At 42.0% G+C, this 13,863-nt stretch overlaps 3 protein-coding genes across 5 annotated transcripts; 1 reads left to right on the forward strand and 2 right to left on the reverse strand.

Moving 5' to 3' along the window:
- Positions 1-17: 17 nt before the first annotated feature.
- On the forward strand, positions 18-4,761 carry polr3f (polymerase (RNA) III (DNA directed) polypeptide F). The gene is made up of 10 exons (XM_064318608.1): positions 18-107; positions 242-297; positions 982-1,099; positions 1,301-1,368; positions 1,475-1,542; positions 1,841-1,953; positions 2,259-2,402; positions 2,819-2,926; positions 3,131-3,322; positions 3,998-4,761. The coding sequence occupies exons 1-10, from the start codon at positions 72-74 to the stop codon at positions 4,073-4,075; spliced, it is 981 nt and encodes a 326-aa protein (XP_064174678.1). The 5' UTR covers positions 18-71; the 3' UTR covers positions 4,076-4,761.
- On the reverse strand, positions 4,756-7,668 carry rbbp9 (retinoblastoma binding protein 9). The gene is made up of 5 exons (XM_064318667.1): positions 7,411-7,668; positions 7,051-7,093; positions 6,841-6,946; positions 6,307-6,392; positions 4,756-5,784 (listed from the first exon to the last, which is right to left on the reverse strand). Exons 1-5 carry the CDS (start codon positions 7,504-7,506, stop codon positions 5,561-5,563), a joined length of 555 nt encoding a protein of 184 aa, XP_064174737.1. The 5' UTR covers positions 7,507-7,668; the 3' UTR covers positions 4,756-5,560.
- Positions 7,669-7,910: 242 nt separating this feature from the next.
- Positions 7,911-13,553, reverse strand: LOC135245523 (glycine N-acyltransferase-like protein 3). 3 transcript variants are annotated; one of them, XM_064318621.1, is made up of 6 exons: positions 13,042-13,553; positions 11,416-11,537; positions 11,051-11,158; positions 10,726-10,858; positions 8,928-9,054; positions 7,911-8,579 (listed from the first exon to the last, which is right to left on the reverse strand). In XM_064318621.1, the coding sequence occupies exons 1-6, from the start codon at positions 13,115-13,117 to the stop codon at positions 8,177-8,179; spliced, it is 969 nt and encodes a 322-aa protein (XP_064174691.1). In that variant the 5' UTR covers positions 13,118-13,553; the 3' UTR covers positions 7,911-8,176. The 3 variants fall into 3 exon arrangements, with proteins under 3 accessions (XP_064174691.1, XP_064174709.1, XP_064174700.1); XM_064318639.1 differs by having other exon boundaries at positions 13,355-13,549; XM_064318630.1 differs by having other exon boundaries at positions 13,360-13,548.
- Positions 13,554-13,863: the final 310 nt, after the last annotated feature.

The following is a 13,863-nucleotide window of genomic DNA, read 5'->3' on the forward strand; positions in this document are numbered from 1 at the left end:
ATCAGCGCCGTCGTGCACAGGCATTAATCGGACTACTACAATGAGATACGCCCATAGGATGCGACTCACCGATGAAGGACCCCACGTTGGCGTGTGCGAATATTGATGTAAATGAGGTTTGCTTGGCTGCTACAATTATACTGGCTAACGTTTGTTAGCTGGATATGTGTTTAGCTATCGTTTGCCCTCATCGTTTTATAGAGTTACGACGTATCGATAACTCTGCCTTTACTCTTCAAAGATGGCAGAAGTGAAGGTCAAAAAAGAATCTACCGATCCCGTGGAAATCGAAAATCGGTATGTTGCACACTGAATATTTTGATTAGCTCGCTAATTAACTCGCGATGAATTCCGTAGATTGCTAGCTAACCTGGAGCCGGTTTATTGAATACGCTGAGTTTGTACATACCAGCCACTGTTAAGCAATGGAATTACTGTGGATTTTGTGTAGTTTGAGGTTAAATCCATCACTATTGGTTGCTGATGAGGCTGTTTTAGTCACATGTTTGGGTTGTGTTCCAGGTTAGGACGTTTAAATTGCATTGGATTTTCTAAATTATGATAAAACAAATTTACAAGATGAGCGTGATAGGGCTAGCAGTTCCAGGCTAATACCCCTATTTTTTATACAGTCTATGCTAATGCCGAAGGGTTAAGATGTCATAACACAAGAATGCCAACAAAAGCTTTGGTAAGAGCAATGACGCAAGCGGTGTGAAATCTAAAGAGTAGGTTTCAGGCTTGCACAGTGTAAGTTCTGGCTCGCCGTTTATCAGAACATTTTTACACATTGCTCGTTGTAATATTACGAATATAGACGGGATTAATGGGCTGTTCTCATTATAAAGCATTGAAAACAGTATCAGACTTCATTAAACTTAATGTACACAGTAATCTGTGAGCTAGACTTATGGAGCATTGTGACAGCAGTGTTAGTGTCCACTTGTTTTTGAGATACTCCTGTTTGCTTCTTCTTTTAAGGATAAAGGAGCTTTGCCAGCAGTTTCCACATGGAATAACAGACCAGGTTATTCAGAATGACATGCCTCACGTGGAGGCCCAGCAGAGGGCGATGGCCATCAACAGACTGCTGTCAGTGGTGAGTCACAGACGGCCTTCTGTTTATAAAACCACAGAAAGTTAAATGTGGTGGTACAAATCTGTGTTCCTTGGTACTGTATAATCATCCCACATTATGTGGTCCAGTTCTGTTTCTCCCTACATACTCTCCTCCAGGATAACTGTGTGCTCTGAGTTCATCAGCTGCTTAGGAAACTATGTTGCTTCTCTGTTTGTAAAGGGACAACTCGACCTGTTAAGGAACAGCACTGGACTGCTGTACCGACTGAAGGACACACAGACGGCTAGGTGAACACGGCCTTCATGTTCAAACACACTGTTCAGTATTCACCACTGTACTAAAGCTGTGAGATCGAATTGTCTAAAAGCTTCTTCATTCATTCGCTTTTCACAGTAAAATGAAGGGATCAGACAACCAAGAAAAGCTGGTGTATCAGGTTATTGAAGATGCAGGAAACAAAGGTAAGACACAAACAAAGGTTTCTGTAATGGAGTAGAAAAAACATTGCAACCAGGGTTGGGGTCAAAGCAATTCCAGTTCAAAAAATGAATTAAAATTCAGTTAATGAACTGAAAAATGCCAATAATGTTCTATGCAACTAATTAATTAGTTGAAATTAATTTCAACTCATTCATTTCAGTTCATATTTTTATTTTAGTGGCTTAAAGTGTAACAGACCCTGACATGTATTAAAAAGTCTGTCCATTGCACGTGGCAGCCTAGAATGAGTTTGTGATTCTGCCCCTCTGTTCCTGATAGGGATCTGGAGTAGGGATATCCGGTACAAAAGCAACCTCCCCCTGACAGAGATCAACAAGATCCTGAAGAACCTGGAGAGTAAGAAACTTATCAAGGCTGTCAAGTCTGTGGCTGTAAGTGGACGCTTGGATTTTAAGAAACTTATCTTCCTGCCCAGCCGTATTAATTACGGTTACTGTCTGTGGCCACTAGGGGGGAGTCTATACTAACATTCAGCGGTTTCTAATCTTGCTGCGTTTTTGTCAGGGCAGCAATTCCTCAGGTCATCATGATAATTTTTTTTTTTTAAACAGTGAGTGCTATAAATGCCTGCCCAGTGTGAACAAACATTTCAGCATGTATTTAAAGAGGAAAGAGGTGCATGTACTGTTGATGTTAATGCTATTTATTAAATGCCCCCCTCTCCCCCCACCACCAGGCCTCTAAGAAGAAGGTTTACATGCTGTACAACCTGCAGCCCGATCGCTCTGTCACGGGGGGAGCCTGGTACAGTGACCAGGACTTTGAGTCAGAGTTCGTGGAGGTGCTGAACCAGCAGTGCTTCAAATTCCTGCAGAGTAAGGTGAGGGGTGTAACTCGGCGTTTCCAACAGAACAGCAGCGAGAATGAAACCTCTTTAAAAATGTATTCTCAGTTACTATGGCAATGGTAGTGTTTGCGACTATAGTGCTTTTTCCTTCCAGGAGTGAGAGAAACTGCACAATATTGAACTATTTCCAAAAAGGTCAGCTTTTATGTGACTCTAGCAGAGAACTGAAGATTAACATGCATCACAAACCCGTACATATCAGCCTCATTGAGAGCGAGTATACAAATATAATTCAGCTTCAGTGCAAGGCTCCTAGGAAATAAGCCATGCAAAATTTATCTTCTCGACCTTAAGATACCCCTACTCAAGGGTTTAGAAAATGGCAAGTTGGTCTGTAGTTGTGTGGAAGAAAGAGGAACCACGTCTGAAGTGGTCTTGTTTCCCTCCAGGCAGAAGCAGCGAGGGACAGTAAGCAGAGCCCCATGGTCCAGAGGAACAGCTCCTTTGCCACCTCACATGAAGTGTGGAAGTACATCTGTGAGCTGGGCATCAGCAAGGTGAGCATAAGTCAATCAGCCAGCTAGCCACTTCAGCCATTCTGGGAAGGTAAATGCCATTAATGCTGGTTAAATGCCATTAAATGTGGATCTGGGATTAGTTTTGCCATTTAGCTCATAACGTATATGGTTAGGATAAGGACGTGGAACACCTGATGCCAGATTGGCACTCTGAGGAGCTGCGGATCTTTTGTGCCGTACCAGGTGGAGCTCTCCATGGAGGACATCGAGACCATTCTGAACACGCTGATCTACGACGGCAAGGTGGAGATGACCATCATCGCCGCCAAAGAGGGGACCGTGGGCAGTGTGGACGGGCAGATGAAGCTCTACAGAGGCGTCAATCCCATCATCCAATCCACGGGCCTGGTCAAGACTCCCTGTGGCCTGTGTCCCGTAAGCCTGTCTTTTCCCTGCAGCAGTGGCTCCAAAGCTCTGTTCCTGGAGACCTGCTGTCCTGTAGGTTTTCATTTCAACCGTAATTTGGCACATGGGATGGAAAAAGTTCTCTCCGTCTCCACCTTAGCTAAAGTGCGGTGAGCGTTCTGGTGCAAAATGGCTGCCGTGCATGACCCAGGTGCTACACATTGGTGGTGGGTGAGGAGAGGTCCCACTCATCACTGTAGTGCAAAAGTGCTATACCAATGCAATGATTCCGCCAAGATCTCCAGGATCAGAGTTGGGTCCTAAAGAATGTGTGTTAGCCCTGGCACACTCCCTGTGGAGTTCATTGAAGCCAGGTGCAAAATTCCAGTCCTAGTTTTTATTCCAGCCAGTTATTCTGGATTCATTTTATATACAGCAGCCTCACATCAGTGCTGGGTGAACTATGATCCACAACTAAACTACCCAAGTTGTACGATAATGATTAAAGTAGTTCCCATTATTTATTTCTTTTCCAAGAAGATTTCAGCAGGCTAAAAATTTTAAAAGTTTAAAAGGACTACAGTTAGGAAATGGAATATGGTGTTAGTGCTTTGGTATATTCTTAAGATTCCCCTTACAAAATTTAGTCAAATTTGGGTGCTAAAAATGACACATGAATGCTCTCTCTCTCTCTCTCTCTCTCAGGTGTTTGACGACTGCCATGAAGGTGGTGAGATTTCTCCCTCTAACTGCATTTACATGGTGGAGTGGCTGGACTTCTGACCAAAACACTTCTCACAGTATATGAAAGACTGGGATGGTGCCAGCTGATATTTTTATTTTTTACTCGTAGACGCGCCATTTTATTTTGGGAGACATCTTCACAGTGACTAATTTAGCCTTTGTAAATATGTCAAACTGACCAGGAGTGATGTGGCCTTACGTCTTTGTGGTTGGATCCTTTTTTTTTTCTTCTGCGTCTCCCAGTGTTTTCCACATGGAGTTTGACCTTTTCGTTTTCTCCAAAGAATTGAAAAGACTACTTTGCACATGAAAGAAAAATCTTGGAGCAGACAGAGAGTCGGCCATGTTCTGATCTGCCAGGAGTGGCTTCGAGCCACACTAAGAGCCGGTAATGATCCTAGAGTAGCGGTTTCTCTCGCGTGAAAGAGCTGTGGTTCTGCCTAGACTTAGTGCTGCTGTGGGCGAGACCAGTGTGAAACTTTCTCCCTGCATGACCCTTAAATAAACATTGTCCTGTACAGTCAGCAACTTCTACTTTACGAGGCTGCAACTGAAACGACCACCGCAAACAATACAAGGAGGTGCTCTGTAATATATGAATGGCAAGCTTAAAAGCTTACTGTACATCTGCACAAAGCCTGGGTTATAATTATCCTTAATATATGGAGGGGAGAGAGTTGGTGTATCAATATAACTAGAGAATAAAATTTATTTATACATTTTCATTGTGTAGTTATTTTATTTAAATAACATGCATCCACAATGCAAGACTTATGAAGACCATGGCAGACACACTGCCTTTGTTCCCAACAGTTTGTATAAAATAGACTCTTAATATGAAATGGTACGAACTCCATCTACTCCAAATGGTGACATTTGACAAAAGGGGATGCTGCCGTTGATTCATTTTCAGGTAGTTACATGAATGGTCAAGTGAACAAAAAGATTCCTAAGATACCAGCAGTAGGACTCTATGCTGAAATGTCCATGTGTAGTCTGATGAAAAGTATGTCTGTGAAAGGCTATGAAACCAAAACACTTCAGTACAGTTTCAGTGTTTCTAATCCACTGGATGACAGCCAATGGCACATTCCACTTGTGTACTGGTTAGTCCACATGTATCTTTGATGTAACCATGGAAACACCCCACTTGGGTCCCTTGTTGGTGCCAAGTACATCTGACTGCAGGACGTGAGGTTATGCAAGTATGAAACTGCTTATAAACCGGTTCCACCTTTCTCACCCGTGTGGGGATTAGGATGTCAAAGGTTGGGGTTTGACATCAGGCCCCGCCCTCCTGTAGTCAGAGGCCTCTTGATGGTGCGGTAGATTCCTTATACCTGCCGGATATCTCTCTGAATTATACTATTGTTTGTGCATTATTATCGTGAAGTCGCTGATAAAGTACAAACACTGTGACAATGGACGTTCTGTTCTGTAACAACAAAGGGACCGGCAGTGGTTAAGCCGCAGAGGGGAGGCTGGAGTAGGTTATCTGGGAGTCTACACAATCTGTGCTAGCGCTTACTGGGCCACCTTGAGCTGGTGCACGGTGGCGAGCAGCTCCGGGAAGCACGAGTTCTGGAAGTGTCCGCGGTCGGCGTACTTGTGCAGCCGCGCGCGCAGACCGTCGGCCACCGCCTGCTGCTCACTCCAGGGCAGGAAGGGGTCGTCCGTGGAGCCGAACTGCACGACGTGACCGCAGTTCCCCCGGATCTTCTCCCACTCCCAGGGCCGGCTGAAGTACCCTGGGCAGCCGTACGATTCCAAGTGAGGAAGAAAACAGGGTTTGAGCTCAGAGAGTCCTAACTGTTAGTGGAAATATTAGTATGTGCCTTTTGTAAAACAAAATGTACCAGGTGCATCTTTTTGTTATTGCCACAAAATATTCCTGGCATACTATCAAAATGTAACGGACCTTGCTTAATCAATGGTTCTCAGGCAAAGGCTGTGTCCTGTCTGTGCTACGTGTGTCTTGTCCATGCTACTTCTGTTCTGTCTGCTACTTCATTAGACGCACCCTGGGTGCAGGTGTAACTATCGCACCATATGACGTTGAAGACACTGCACTTTTTTAGAGTACTGCATAGAACCATAGATTCTGTATTTATCTCCATGTTATCATCTATTAAAGCTTCTGAATCTGGATTGGAATCTCTGGGTACAATCTGAATTATTCTTTGACTCCAAGAAATTAAGTGGAAGGGAAAATCTTAAGAGATTATTTCCCCTGAACATGCAGTTTGGAAACCAGGCGCAATCCGACTCACCGCTCTCTCTCTCGTTCTCATCGCCCAGGTCTGAGATGTAAGCGCCCACCAGCACAATGGAATGCACCTTGTGCGTCTCTGCGTACCTGGATGGAGATCGCACACACATACACACATTTCAAGATAAGCATGCAAAAAGGATACCGTTTTAGGAGAGTTCTTAAGAGGAGCACATTAAAAAATGTCAGTCTCGGAGTCTTGTACTCAGCTCTTCAGTCATTCACGTACATGCTCTCAATCCCTTAAAAAGCGAAAGGCGTAAGTGGGCTCATATAACGTAAAATACTGGCATGCATTCAAAACGCAGTAACTAAAGTACACTAAAGGGGCAATACGATTTAAAGTCTTCGCAAACTCACTCTACATGAATGAGTTTTCACAAGAAGATGCATGTCAAAAGTTTCCCAACTCAAGGCCAGGGGGATCCAAAGCAATCCAGTCTGTCCCCCCCAGCCACTCACATATGCTTTTTGTTCGTCAATCCCCGTCAGCATCCGCGTATGTTCACGAGCAGCAATTCCGCCAGAGCGGTACCTCATTGCGGCTGCAGCGCCGGAGCTGTGGCCGATGATCGCGGTATTCTCGTCACACTCCAGCTCCTCTTCCATGAAGGGCAGCCAGACGCTCTCCCTGGCCGTCACTGCGGAAACAGACAACGCGCATATGCTGTCACACTGCAATTGCATCCGCAAACCTTCAGAAATAGCATTCTATAGCCCTTAAGAGGAAAACGACAATGCTCACCAGGGTCTGGCATGTTTTTCAGCAGGCAGGTCATACCTGGAATCTGAGTTAAATGCGATGACAGATATTAGCGTCATATCCTACCTGTCTATATTTTCATCAGCGTCTCAATGCAGTGGAAACATATTGATGCATTCGACCACTTATCACGCTCAGATTGTATGACCTAGCCCCTGACTGACATGCTGAATTCTCCGGAATGAAATATGGACAGAAAATTACGAGATTCTGAAGTTATTGCAAAGTTTGTTTCAACCCATCTCTACACACACACTTTTTACTGTGCACATTACAGATCTAAGTCGTACCGACACAGCTGACAAACTAGCAGGCGTTTTTTATAAGTATAATGCAACTAACCTTATTTATTTCTTTATTGGCCCATCCATACCAGTTGCAATGTTCCACGTTTCCAGCTCCATTTCCAGGAACAATTACAGCTTTACATAGCGGCATTTTCTTCCTACTTACTGCTTTTCGGCAACAATCATCTGACCAAAAACCACAAACTGACACGAACCATTGTGGGAGTTGTAGTTCACAATAGTTCGCAAGTGACACGTGTTCAAGAGGTTACATCGCTCTTCGTTGAATTGATTACAAGAATCATTATTTCAGAAGTGAAATAATGCTGCAAACTGAAGTCTTAGATCAAAAAAATACCATAAACAGACATTTAATATTGTTTAATTGTTTATGTCTGTCAGAGTTTGCAATTGTATGTGAGAAGTGGGAGGTGAGAATCTGTTTAAAACTATTTCAGAATCCAACAGTTTTAACAGCTAACACCCTGGTTTAATGTTCGGAACTCAGAATACAGAACACAAGTGTCGTAAACAGTTACAACTCCTCAATTAAACAACATTTAAAATGTATTTATTAATTCATTTGTTAATTAGAATGAACAAGTTTGCCATATCAGTTAATGCCTCCCCCTCAAAGGCGGAAATCTAAAAACTAGGTATGTGACAGTGCTACTATACCTGCCAAACCCCTATTGCAAAAGTATTTATATTTCAGTGAGGCGAAACTGGCAAAATGTAGGTACACTTACAAGAAAAAAACCAATAAATTGCACAAGGAATTAAAAAACAGGGTCTGAGATCGTTACTTGCTCCTGGGACATTCATCTGGGGTTGAGCTGGAACCAAACTGGACAAAAGTCTGGCTTGTGACTGAAGCCCAGAGATGTGAAGAGGCTGTAGGACGGGTCGTTGCCCTCTTCCACAATAGTATAGACTGGACGGCCCTGCTCCAGCAGTGCCCTGGCCATGGTGGTGACCAGCAGCCGGGCGTGGCCCTTACGCCTGTGCTCAGGTGAGGTGTAGAGCAGGCAGAGGGTGCAGTAGTGACTCAGGAGCAGCCAGGACACTGGTGTGCCGTCCTCCGCGGTCACGCACAAACTGGGGTAGTTAGAGATGAAGCTCACTATAGAGTTGTAGCTGCTCTTGCTGGATCCATGCTTCCATTTGCTGTTGACCAGCTCAGCATGGGCTGTGGTGAGCGGCTTTAGCCTGCTCGCTAAATCGCTAGTGACAGAGAGACAAATCGAATCATTATTCAGGACAAGAACTTTATTCAATTGCATTCAGATATTTATTATCATATGCTTTAAACATATTTCCATTCATACATCTGGACATTTAATGGGACAATTCAGTTTAAGCACCTTGCAAAAGAGCTCCAACCATTAAGCAACAAACCCAATTATCTAACAATTAGAAGCATGTGTGAACACTGATAATGTGCTGACTGATTTATATATATGATATTTATTGATATTTAGTCTGTGGTTTTATTTCATGCATTATTACTAGGAAGAAAAAGGTGAAGCAAAGGTGAAGCTTGTATACAATGTTGCGCTAATGTTTCTCTACCTTTTTGGGTCCTTGAGATGGCTGGCATCCTCAAGTGTCATCAGAAACACGGCCACCTCCGTCTTTGTTGGTGTGTTTTTCCAAGCTGCAAGTTCCTTCACTGCATCCAGATGTTTGCTGTCAACCCCTTTAACAGAAGCACACAAACACAAAGCCTAATTACTGACAGGCCTGTAAAATATTGGCGATACACAGAGCCAGAGTGGGAGAGACCTGGATCCAGCAGGTCAGCCATCAAAACCTGAAAGATTCTTGAGTTTTGAATCAACTGTTGTATATGTTGAATGTTGCAATGATTCTCAGTATTTTATAGTAAACACTGATCATAGCACTGAAATTCAGCTAAAACTTACAGCGCCGTGAAAAAGAACTTGCATTCTGTTATCTTATTATTGCATCATACTCTATTATTGCATATCTTTAGACAAAATGTAATATTAGACAAAGGTAAACTGAGTAAACATAAAACAGATTTTTAAAATTGTTTCATTTATTTAATGAAAAAAGTTATCAAACACCCATATTACCCATGTGAAAAAGTAGTTGCCCCCTTAATTACACAACCAATTAACCAAATTTAATTGGTAATTAGATTCAGCTGACTGTACACAGCCAAGCTTGATTGCAGCCAGCCCCGATGGATCCAAAACTCACTCATGTCAAATCTTTCCATCAGAGTGAAGTAGTCACCACAAAGTTTCTATAAGCACAGTATGCCACAATCAAAGGAAATTGCAGAAGAGATGAGGAAAAAGTTGTTGAAATATATCACTCTGGAAAGGGTTACAAAGCCATTCTAAGACTCTGGGATTCCATCGAACCACAGTGAGAGCTATTATTTTCAAATGGAGAATGCTTAGAACAGTGGTGAACCTTTCCAGGAGTGGCCAGCCTGCCAACATTTCTCCAAGGGTGCAGCGACAACTCATCCAGGAAATCACGAAAAATCCCAGAAGAACATCCAGAGAAATACAGGCCTTTCTAGCCTCAGCTAAGGTCAGTGCTCATGACTCCGTGTTAAGAAAGAGACAGGGCAAAAATGGGGTTCATGGGAGAGTAGCAAGTTGGAAACTAGTGCCAACCATGAGAAACATCAATCATCTCACATTTGCAAAAAAGCACCTGGATGATCACCAGGCCTTTTGGGATAATATGCCATGCGCTGATGATTCAAAAGTGAAACCTGGATGACTTGCCACTATCATGAAATCTGCACTGCAGCAGAAAATTCTTAAGGAGAACGTACGATCATCTGTCCATGAGCGGAAGCTGAAGCATAATTGGTCAAAAACACAGAAGTACCCATCTGAATGACTGAAAAGAAACAAAATTAAAGCTTTGGAATGGCCAAGTCAAAGTCCTGACTTGAACCCACCGTAGATGCTGTAACAGGACCTGAAACAAACAGTTTATGCTCAAAAACCTACCAATTTGTCTGAATTAAAGCAGTTCTGCAAGGAAGAGAGGCTAAAATTCCTCCACAGCTATGTAGAAGATTGATATTAAATTATATGAAGCATTTGGTTGCAGTTATTGCTGCCAGTTATTCAATTTATTGATAATGTTTTTCACTAAATAAATGAAATAATAATTTTAAGAATGTGTTTTGTGTTTACTCAGTTTCCATTTGTCTAATATTACATTTTGTCTAAAGACATGAAAACAATCAGTGTGACTAATATTCAATAATAGAATAAATCAGGAAGGGGGCAAAGACTTTTTCATGGCACTGTACATTTATTCCCATTGTGAAGTAATAGCCTGTATGCTATAATCAGGGGTTTACTGTAATTTTCACCTGCCAATAATGTGAACTGGCTCCAGTCAAGAAGGCCACTGGTGCCAAGTAGTTTTTGCAAGCTCTCCTTGTCCTTGGCGTAGATGTGGCACATGTTGCAATCCCCCTCTCGGTCCTGATAATCCCGCCTTGACTAAACAATAAAAGCAACTGTGGTTCAATCATTTTTGCATCAAGAGACCATGGTTGAAATTCTGTTATCAGTGTTTTCTCCAATTGGATGTAAAGAAAATTCAAGTAACCAAAACCTGCATATAACACAAATAATACCAGAGAAAAAAATTATACATTCTGTTAATTCATAAAACTCGGTGATTGGCTCTACCTGCGGTGTTGGCTTACAGATGATTGCCCTAAAGTCTGGCCAGGAATCAGAAATTACTTCCCAGTTATATGGTTTTCCTCTGTTGATATTATACAGACAGCCATACACCTAGACATAACAAGACAAAAGATTTGGCATAATGTCAGTGTAATGTACAGTGGAACTGATATTCGTTTGTAGAGAGTGATGAACCAGTTACAAATTAATTGCAAAGACTATATGGAAAATTAAAATGCAAATATAAATATATGACAGAATGAGAACTATTAGATGTTTACAAGTTTAAACTAATAGCAAGACTGAGAATCAAGAGAGGAGAGATCAGTTTTCCTTGGCCTGAACAGGAATATAAAACAGAGTTTTACCTTCAATGATTCCGGGAATGATCCTCTTAGGATGTGTTCGGCTGATTTCAACTCTTCAGTGCCCAGAACATACATTCTACAAGGTCTGCAGGTGTGGACCGCTGACTTGGATAAGCAGATAGCTACAAATGTGATGAATTACTTATTTAACAACTCAAATTTTCAACAAAGGAAGTTACATAGAAGTCTTTCTTTTGCTCATGGAAAATTTTGTCATTTGGTACCATCCTAAAAGGTTATTGAAGATGCGGTTTGTAAGTTTGTTTTAGAACACTTTTGTTCCTATTTGGTTAAATTTCCTTCACATACTGACAGATATCAATAAATCAAAAGCTATAAGAAAAAAATCTGGTCTCTCTGACTGCCCCAGGTTCTGAAATCAGCCGCTCCAAAATTTCACCGCAACTGAATCTTAACAGTCAATCAGGAAAGCTCTCTTACACCAAGTATGGTGGTACTTTGTTAAAGCACAACACCAGGAAAGACAGAAAGAGCGATTTAATGCGAGATATGGAGTCCTCTTTTCATCTGGCATACTGTAGTAGGTCAATAAATGAATATAAAAATGTACGTAATGCAGAGTATTCTTTTCACCTAGCATTTAATACTCTAGAGGACAATAACACATTACTGTAGCTACTGCTGCAACTTACAAATGCAATTTCAAGATTTACCGGTTAGTCTACACATAAACCAAATTTGTATTGAACCAGGCTCAGCCTAAGTGCACACCCAACATGAAAATGTTTTACAGCAGTAATTAATTTGATCATAACTGTATATGGGATGCATGACAAATACGAAGTATAAGGGAGGTACTCAAAAGCAACTGCCAAAATTCTTATCTTGGGCCAAAAGTACCGGGGGATATACAAAACATTACAATCGACTATTGCCTGTATATCCTATTTGTTGCATACACGGTCCAAGTTCAACTACCAACGACAGTTTGTGTGACAACGGTAAAATATGCCCAAACGGCTGCGGAAGAATATTTCAATTTCAGGTGATTAAATCGATAAAAATCAATAAATACAAAAGTAACCATATATAGTCATTGTTGGTAACCTGTTGTATATAAGTGGAATAAACCCCTCCGGGCTGTCCCGGTTATTAGAAAATAATGTAGGCTACTTCGGTGGTAGTGTGGGTTTACAGAAGAAATCATAGGACATGAGAGTGGACCGACGACAACGTCGCTTTTCATCGTCAGGGCTAATTTGCCTAATCTTGCGGGACTTTGACGCGTGGAAAACCAGACAACATGGGATGAAGAACCTTATTCCTTGAATGTTCTGGACTTTTAGTGAACCGGTGAGTTCCTCAAAAGGTTCCTAGTTCCGGGGTAAAGTTCCTGCGGTGAAACGCGGCTTATGACAGTACTACATTTGGCCAACACTTTCACCAGACTGGTGAAAAGCAATTCCCAGGTCATATGCATACGAAATATAAAGCTGATTTACTGTGGAAATTTTCTGATATTTACATTTTTGGCATAACATCGATATGAAACTGATCACAGCGACTTCCGACTCATAACGGGTCGCATATGTCCTCTCCCTCCAGTACTCGCTTAAATCAGGAGCCTACATAACGACCATTTGACCATGCTGAAAGGAGTCTTACCTGGAAATTCTTTATGGTTTTCCCTGCAGTTAGGACACGACAAAACTCCACTATTGTCCGACTTGTTTATGATCATTCTACTATAACTTCGGTCGTGTATAAACTATATACTTTGATTTCTCTTACGACCCTGTCTCATCTGATATTGTTGTGGCGGTGTTAACTGTGCAGATTCACCTAACAAAAAAGGAACATGATAGCGTAATTTGCACGGTGTGTCGTTATACACTACAATGCGAGCACACGCATTTAAGAAACACGGCGTCTGCAGGTCTGCAGCTGTTGAGCAAATCAAGCTTTTGAGTCACCTCACCTCACCTTCGTTCCTTGGTTCTGAATTCGTTGACAATTTGAACACAAACTCCCGGTTAATTCCGAGACCGTTCCAGCAAAGTTTTATTAATGCACCCCAGGGTTACTCTAAACATTCAGTTCCCGTCGACCAGGAAGTCCAGCTGTTTGATTTTTTCATAGCAGTGCTGTGAGTGCAAAAATATTTCCACGGCAATGATATCCCAAAGTCCGCCCGCAAAGGAGAAAGGGAGAGGCGGATACGGGTCTGGGACTGTCACTGGACAATTTCCGAATCCAGCAGTTTTTGCAGCTAACACCCTGTTTTAATATTAAGCACTGTGAATGCAGATCACAACTCAGCAGTTCAAACTCCACACATATCCAACATGTAACACAGATATATTTGATTTAATTTGTTAATTATTATCAACTAGGCTATATCAATTGTAAATGAAATTACCAAGTTCACTGATAGATAGAGCAACCAGTTGGATCAACATTTATACAAATGTGGGCTATAACTCACAA

This window comes from Anguilla rostrata, chromosome 2, assembly GCF_018555375.3.
Source record: "Anguilla rostrata isolate EN2019 chromosome 2, ASM1855537v3, whole genome shotgun sequence".
In the NCBI taxonomy this organism is placed as follows: Eukaryota; Metazoa; Chordata; class Actinopteri; order Anguilliformes; family Anguillidae; genus Anguilla; species Anguilla rostrata.

Excerpts from the sequence above, each read along its gene's own strand:
- polr3f (XM_064318608.1), top strand. The coding sequence starts at position 72 with ATGAAGGACCCCACGTTGGCGTGTGCGAATATTGAT. Across the intron at positions 298-981 it reads CCCGTGGAAATCGAAAATCG|GATAAAGGAGCTTTGCCAGC; the intron begins GTATGTTGCACA and ends TCTTCTTTTAAG. Across the intron at positions 1,100-1,300 it reads TCAACAGACTGCTGTCAGTG|GGACAACTCGACCTGTTAAG; the intron begins GTGAGTCACAGA and ends CTGTTTGTAAAG.
- rbbp9 (XM_064318667.1), bottom strand. The coding sequence starts at position 7,506 with ATGCCGCTATGTAAAGCTGTAATTGTTCCTGGAAATGGAGCTGGAAAC. Across the intron at positions 7,094-7,410 it reads CCAATAAAGAAATAAATAAG|ATTCCAGGTATGACCTGCCT; the intron begins GTTAGTTGCATT and ends CATTTAACTCAG. Across the intron at positions 6,393-6,840 it reads GGCGCTGCAGCCGCAATGAG|GTACGCAGAGACGCACAAGG; the intron begins GTACCGCTCTGG and ends ATCTCCATCCAG.
- LOC135245523 (XM_064318621.1), bottom strand. The coding sequence starts at position 13,117 with ATGATCATAAACAAGTCGGACAATAGTGGAGTTTTGTCGTGTCCTAAC. Across the intron at positions 11,538-13,041 it reads AAACCATAAAGAATTTCCAG|CTATCTGCTTATCCAAGTCA; the intron begins GTAAGACTCCTT and ends TCACATTTGTAG. Across the intron at positions 9,055-10,725 it reads CCAGTTCACATTATTGGCAG|GGGTTGACAGCAAACATCTG; the intron begins GTGAAAATTACA and ends CTTCTGTTAAAG.